This window comes from Ammodytes marinus (genome assembly GCF_949987685.1).
Source record: "Ammodytes marinus genome assembly, chromosome: 13".
In the NCBI taxonomy this organism is placed as follows: domain Eukaryota; kingdom Metazoa; phylum Chordata; class Actinopteri; order Uranoscopiformes; family Ammodytidae; genus Ammodytes; species Ammodytes marinus.
This window is the reverse complement of record NC_137217.1, coordinates 9,076,576-9,084,444: the sequence shown is the minus strand read 5'-3', so window position 1 is coordinate 9,084,444 and position 7,869 is coordinate 9,076,576. Positions and strand designations below refer to the sequence as shown.

Below are 7,869 nucleotides of genomic sequence, written 5' to 3'. Positions count from 1 at the left end.
ATGTTACCCAACTCGTCAAACGGACACCAACATTAAATCGTTCACCTATACCAAAAATCTCAACCCACACATAAAGAACTCTTTTAAACACAAGGACAACTAGGGACATCATAGTACAATGATAACACAACCATCTACCCAGATGATCAGCTGATACATATAAGAGATAAATAAATATATAAATTAATAAATAAATAACCCCTGTTAGAAAATAATCTCTCTCATGTCCCCATTTAGCTTCCACCTCATGGTGACTGTACAGTGCAAATAAATAGTGTCGGACACCACAAAATTAACTGCAGTGAATTCATATAATGTGTTGAACAAAAATGCAACTAATCTCACAAATACTTGAAAAGAGTGCATTTTAGTCCAAGGTTAGGCGTGGACTGTGCATGCGGGCCGGAGGGGGGTGGGGGGTGGGGGTGGAGGCCGTTTACGCATCTGGCCTGCGAGCGACGTGGCGAAGAGAGTGCAATCCCATAATGCAACAGCCCCTGATGAGAGCGCCGATGTTGTAGACCGGTGCGATCCCATCCACGCCGTGCCTCGAGTACAACCAGGCCACCGTGGGTAGCACAGGGGCTGCCACTGCCACCAGATCCACCAGGAAGCTGCTGCTCCAGTAGCGCTTGCCGACCACATCTAGTCCCTGCGACAGAAGAGGTTCCTCTTGAACAACACCAAAGTCCAGCTCCTCCATGAAGTGGCTGCTCTCTGCGGGGTCCGAGCAATCTGCCGAGATGTCTGGGCTGTTTGGGGGAGCAGGACTGGGCGTGCTGGGTGGGGAAGAAGGTGCCAATTCTGGGAGATTGGGAGTGTCGAATGCGGGGGTGGGCAAGGTTGGGACTTCCAGAAGACTGCTGGACTCCGACAAGCCCGAATCCCCCGCCATTGTCGACCTGTGGAAACTCAACAGCTGGAGGAGCAGAGGCTGTAGGTCTGGAGACGTGGGCATGTCGTCTGTCTGGATTCCTTTGTCGTGGGTGCCGTGCTGGGGAGATGTGCTTATTAAGGGGATGGTGACGTTGGTGGAAAGTGTATTTGGTAGAGGAGCGGGTGGGGGTGCAACAGTGGATTCGTCAATCAACTGTCCATCTACTGACAGCGCAGACACCCCAGGCCCAGACTCTGATGCCATCAGCCTACCACTAGTGTCGTGGCTGAAATCCAGTGCGGTGGACATGAGGACCTGTTTCAAAATGTCCGCACTGTTGGCCATTTCATCATTCACCAGCAGCCCACTGTCCGCCATGGCCTCTGCCCCTTGCTCTCCCAGCTCCAGCCCACCCTCCTCCTCCTCTTCCTCCTCCTCCTCCTCCTCCTCCTCTTCATCCATCTTCTTACCACCGTGACCCCCAAGGCTGTCGCAGAGAAAGTCCATGGTGTTTTCGTCTTGGCTGCCGCTCTGGGAAAGCTCCATGCTGTGCAGCAGGGACTCCAGCTTCCTGTTCTGGATGTTGATGTCCACAAAGTACTTCTGGATTCCCTTGTCCTTCTCCATCAGGCTGCTCTTCATGGTCTCCACCACCTGACGCAGCTGCTTGATCTCCTTGCGAGCCTCTTTGAGGGACAGCTGAGCCTCCACCCGGTGACACTCCTCTTCGATCCAGTCCTCCCGCATTCTGCCGAGCTGGGCCTTCAGATCCTCGATATCCGACTCTCTTTGATGAAGAAGGACAGATGTTCAGTTACTTAAGGAATAGACACTTTGAAAAAGATGTTTACTCCCTACAATTAAAAAGACAAGATCAATACCACTCTCATCTATATGCCAAACATGAAGCTACAGCCAGCTGCCAATTAGCTTAGCATAATATTATACGCAGTATTATGAAGCTAGTGTTCTGCAGTGAGCTTGCCCTTTCTTCCTGTATCCAGGTTCAATGCTAAGTTAAGTGGCTGCAGCAAAGATATGCACTTGGTATCAATCTTCTCATCCAACTCTTCAAAAAAAAAGCAAATCATTATATAAAATAACAGTGCATAGATATTGATACAATTATTTAAACATACAAAAAAAGAGCAGATTAAAAGGTGGAGTCAGACATTTTGGAGAATGCTTGTTGACAAAATCACTTTGTCCTCCCACTTTGAATATCTCCTCACAATCAGCTCTGTTAATGGGTTGGTAGCTAGCTACGGTGGGCACCTTTGTTTACATACCAAATGTACAGAGCCTAGACTTTCCATTAATTCTGGATTTTCTCAAGTGCACACACAGTACGGAGAGGTAGCGAATCGTGAGGAAATAGTCACTGATTTTGACAAAACGTGATTTTGTCAACAAGCATTCTCCGGAAATCGCAGACTCCTCGTTTAATCATAAGGCGTTGCCTTGTTTATCTGATGTACGGTTGCATACTTAATGCAAGGTATAGTAGCTTCATCCTGGGTTTTTCTTTGCTTTATGTAATAGTCATTTTCCAGCGGGGTTCACACTTCAGAGGAGGATTTCAATGCTTGAGCAGACCTGCGTTACATCACAACCGTGCTTCCTCTTTTCCCCCCTGACACGACCACCATCATCCTGGCTTACAGATACAGTCACGGGAGCTGCTAAATATTAACTAACCTGTCATGGACTGTGTTCTCAGACTCCAGCAGCTTGGTCTTCAGGTGTCTGATGGCCACTTCCTTCTGCTGCAGAGGGGTGAGGTACTGCTCCGGGTTGGGGGGTCTGATGCCATGGTTGTCTGCACACAACAAGTGGTAGCGGCCCTGGCTCGCTCTTCTGTTGGCCAGATAGACAGTTGTGTTGGTTAAAGTTTCAAGGTTACAACGCCTCCTCCCTCTCCCCTTTAGAGCCAATGTTAGGTATCCATCAGTTCCCAGCTAGACATTTAGAAGCCCCAGCAGAAAACAAACTTGAAAATGTCAAATAGCTCCCTGCGGAGAGTAATTTGTCTAACTAGAGAGTGCTGTCAGGGCAGATGCTCTCTGAAGCCTGGAATGACTGTCTGACACAGGATTACTGGCATGTAGACTAGAGGCAAACACACAAAAAAAATGCTGCTTTTTGTAAATGCAAGCAGATTCAGCAGGAAAAAAAATCCCCAGACTAGAAAAAGAAAAACTTAATCCAGATGCTAATTGCATTAGCATCCAAATGCCCTTTGCATGTCCTATGATCAGTGTTTTATCTTGCTCAAAGAGAAACCAATGAAAGGATCTGTTTTTTTAATGCAAAAGGATGAGTGGGTGGATTTGGACAATATGCAAAGCAGCATGTAAGCCCCTCTGTGTTCCACTAGCACAATATCCTAGCAACCTGGCATGCTTGATGCGAGTACTGCATCCCTGACAGAAATAGAACCAGCCGAGGAGAAGATGCCACATGACACTTTTAGCCAGGCAGAGGAGATATCTTCTATGTGGCAAGAGTGGAGGGTTAACATGCAATTATGGAAGCTGTTAACTGTAGATAAAAAGAGCAGATTATGCTCCTGCATTTTAAGTTTCCTTAGCTGCTTGCAGCAGAGATAATGTTTTTTTGAAAGGTTACACATGCAGTGTTCAGCTGCCAACAAGCATTAAGCCTAAGAAGTAAACCTTCTAAGTAACACGCAGCCCGGAGCACCATGTCTTCTGAGATTGTGGCTGTTCAGTTCCCGCAAACACTGACACTCTGAAATATTAATGACCCCGTTCGTTTCTCCCAGCTGAGGTGCATGCATTCAATAATCCAGTTACAAGGTAGTCTGCAGTAAGTAGGGTCAGTAAATATGGGTAGCATAGTCAGACATTTGCTCTTTTAAATCCTCATTAATCCTAGCCCCAGCCCAAATCATGGCCCACATAATCCTAGCCGGCTGCAAGAGGGGAAATGAAAAAAAAGATAGTCTGAGCTTGATCCAGCAACCCCACTCTCTCATTGTTATGCTGCACATTGCCCGAGTCTCACACACCAAATCTCTCAGGTCTCCAAAACTTGCTTTAATGTGGAAACGTTAGACATGACCAGACAAGGTCAAACACACACAACCAACTACCTTTTCTTCCTCAACTTCTAAAACCACACCCGTTGCTCTGCGATTATGAATAATGCGTGTTGTGCACCTGTATGTGGGGCTGGAGTTGCAGCTGCTGCTGTTGGTTGAGGAGGCGGGTCTGGGCGGAGTGCAGGGAGCATAGAGCGGTGCATCGCGGTTGGCTGAAGGGTTCCCTGGTGGTTTGAACACTGGCAGCGGCCTGATGTGGCTGCCGCGACTTGATACAAGAAAGCATTGATTAAAAATCGAAAATCATTGACTTGTTCATTCCAAATGAATAGAAATGGTCTTGCAGTCTGGACAGTGGCACCTCATACCTGCGTGAAGGAACCTTCTTCCCGGTTGAACCAAAGACGTGGCTCTCCCTGTTCCTTAGGCTGCCTGTGCTGCTGGAAGAGCTGAAGTCTGCCTCGCTGCCTGCAGGGAGAAGCAGCAGTGTGTAAGGATGCTGTCAGATTTCAAGCCAAGCTTTGAGAAGATTACCATCTCCCCTTTTAAAATAGAATTTATAAGAAATAAAAACACTTGCATAGATCAATACAGTTTGCTGACTTTAGATTATCTCTCCAATTGTGCTTCTATTAAACACCACAGTTAAGCAGGTCACAGGCATTTATTGAACTGTTTTTAACCCAAAAAGGTAAGGCATATTGGACCTCACAAAAGAAACACATTTCCCGCTTGTGGTCCAATTCCACTCACGGTCAGTGGCTGCTAAAAAGCTACGCAGCCACTCGTTATGACCGAAACCTCCCCATTAAGGTGAACAAAAAACACACTATACCCCAAGTTATAATGGAAACACATCGGTCATTCCGTTCATCTTAACATCGTCTTCAAAAAGCACTTTCTAGTGACCCCATCCTGTCCTGTTTACATCAAGTGCAGAATCCAGCAGGACAATGACTAATGCGTTTGAAAAGCAGGACACAGATAAACCGCTTGCTATGATTGCAAATTGCATTAACACAGCATAATAACATCAAGTCATTAAGTGTACCACTATCCACTCAGTGTACTGAAGCACAATGCTGAAGCCTAGAACGTCACCAACTTAATTGTTCAAGCAAAGGAAAACTTTTAAAGTTCAAACCCCTTATATATATTACCTGAGAAGCATCTCTTTCCCTCGAATAAAACCATTGTACAGTGTGTCCAGTGACGGCTGTGATAGATAAAATACTTCAAAACTAACGTGATCTTCCACCTCTTGGTGAGTCAAGTGAGGGGTTTGTGCACATCACAGGCACTACTAACCTCCTGCTAATCAGCGTAATTGGCTAAGCTGCCCCAACCTTTTCCCTCAACCAATCAGATAGCTTCCTCATTGTGTCTCATCCTAAAGCAGTTCCTCCTCCTCTTTCCCCAGAATGAAAACAGATTGAGAAATTCATTTTAGTATGAAGAATTGATTGCAGCGTTTCTAAAAAAAAAACATGTCACAGATACACAGATGACATTTCATTCCAGTTAATTATTCTCTTTTCATGCAAGCAGCTGCTCCCCAGACCGTGTTTGTTCCAGTCATTATACCAGGGAACATGCTAGCTGCTGACATGGGACAAATACACACTTATTGCACTTTGGTCTTTTGGGAACAACTGGCATTCAGAATACATTTGCAGTGAGCTCTATATCTGTGCATGTAAAATAAAAAGTAGAATTAAAGGAGAAGTCAGTGATTCTAGGGAAAGCTTTTTGTCAAAATCAGTGAATATCTCCTCTTGATCCACAACCAAAATCAAGTGTTAATACACAGCATATAGGCTCTGTAAAGGGGCATGTTGTTAGCTACGGTGAGCCCCCTTTGTTTACCAGGGCCTACCCTTTTGTTTACATGAGTAGATATTCACTGATTTTGACAAGAAAAGTGATTTTGACAACAAAGCATTCTCATTTTAACCCACAGAAATTCCCTCTTTTAGTTTTACCTCTGGCTTTCATGGCGGACCTCAGCTCTCTCTTGTGCCTGGGCGTGCTGCGTGGTTCTCCGCTACACTCGGTCATCACTCTCACCCTCTTGACTTTGGCCTTGCTGCGCTCCGGGAGTGTGGGCGAGCCGCGGGCACTCTGCTCTGAGCCTGACGGGGTTTTGGAGGGGGACACAGACTGACTAGTGGGGCAGCCGGTGTCATCTATTGTGAACAGGCACACAGACAGTAATACATATAGCCAAGGACATGCAGCGCGGGGGCCAGGCAGCGAAAAAAAAACAAAGCAGGAGGCAATCACGGCTCAAGGTTCAGTCCGAGTGTTATCTAATAGATAGCATAGCTCTCACTTTAATAAAGGAGTTTACACACACACACACACACACAGGCATTCTTTGGAGTGTAGCCTTTAATTTGCTCTGTTTGAGTTTAGTCCAACAGAAAATAAACCCTAACATTAACTAAAGAACTGTAAATAAGAACAATTTTGAGGTACTTTACTTGAGTATTTCCATATTCTGCAAAAGTTATTCTACTTTATTATGTTTAAGATGTTAAACACGTTAATGTATCTGATTGCTAAGGTTACTTAGTTGATTAACGTGTTGCATAACGCAAACACTGCAAGATTCTTCATGTTAGCAAGTTGTTCATTTACTTTTTTATATGCATCCTATTTTTCTTTAAAAAAAAGAGTTTCTGAAGAGTTTCTGGAATAACTTAACGTATTTCTTTATTTCAAAGCAGTGATCCCTTATCCTCTCCAAGATGATCACACTTATTTCAAAAAACTAGAACTTGAATGAAGTTACCTAAACAAGGAACCCTGACACTAGACACTTGGCTTTCCACAACCAGGAGCATGGCCACACAATGTCACACAGGTACTCCTAACTACTCTATCCTCAGATTGGAGCAGAAGTTCTTACCTGAGCTAAAGGTGTTGGTGCTGATGGTCCTTTTGGAATGGTCTGAGCTGACATCTCCCTCCTTCCCCTCCTCCTCTGATAAGGGCGAGTCAGACAGAGGGGAACTCTTGTCCTTTAGTGGGGAGGGATGGAGGACAAGGCGAGGGATGCGGCTGCGGGGGCTTCCTTTCTCCGGAGACTTCTTTTCCTGTTGCATACAAATTCTGCTGTCAGTGCTGGCTGCAGGCACGGATGTAGCAGCTCGGCTTAAAGAGGGAAGTCAGCGATTCTGGAGAATGTTTGTTGTTTAAATCACTTTTAGTCTCATCAGGATAAGCTACCTGTACGTACTGTGTGTGGGCTGAAGTGTCAATACACAGCCATAGGCTCTGTAAATGGGTATATAAACAAAGGGTATGTAAACAAATGGGGCCCGCTGTAGCTAGCAAAATACCTGTTTAGAGAGCATAGTTCATAAACAATGGATTTATTTTCCTCACACACACAGTATGGACAGGTAGCGGATCGCGACCAATATTCACTCATTTTGAAAGAAAGTGATTTTGACAACAAGCCTTTCTCCAGAATAGCTGACTCAACCTTTAACTCAGTTAACCTTCTTTTTTAGAATTATTTTTTGAAGATTTGTTAAAATATAGAATTGTGTTTGTTGTTTGCCATTCAACTGTAAAGGCACAGTTTACCCATATTTTTCTTCGCGACACTGATTTAAGAAAGTATCCACTTCTCTCTTCAAGAGACTCATTCAACTTGCAGAACTCTATCACTGATAGTAACAATCCGACTCACCTCATATTCTTGGAACGGTCCCATTGTGCTTCACGTTGCGTTTTCCTCTGATGAGTGAAAAAGAGGGAGAAAAGTCAGGTAAGTCATGTTTCTGTGGACCATGTATGTGGCAGTGTTTAGACGTGGCAATCGAACCCATTCACAGACAAGGGCCCTCTGTCTGAGCTCTGTGACGCCATTAAATCCCACCCACAAACCCACACATATACACACACACACACACACACA

General features: G+C 45.0%; 1 protein-coding gene across 1 annotated transcript; it reads right to left on the bottom strand.

Moving 5' to 3' along the window:
• Window positions 1-436: 436 nt before the first annotated feature.
• Window positions 437-7,665, bottom strand: sybu (syntabulin (syntaxin-interacting); the record flags this gene model as incomplete). The annotated part of the gene is made up of 7 exons (XM_080039006.1): window positions 437-1,664; window positions 2,576-2,734; window positions 4,060-4,209; window positions 4,310-4,409; window positions 5,924-6,127; window positions 6,853-7,039; window positions 7,642-7,665. 7 exons carry the CDS (start codon window positions 7,663-7,665, stop codon window positions 437-439), a joined length of 2,052 nt encoding a protein of 683 aa, XP_079895132.1.
• Between the last annotated feature and the right edge of the window lie 204 nt (window positions 7,666-7,869).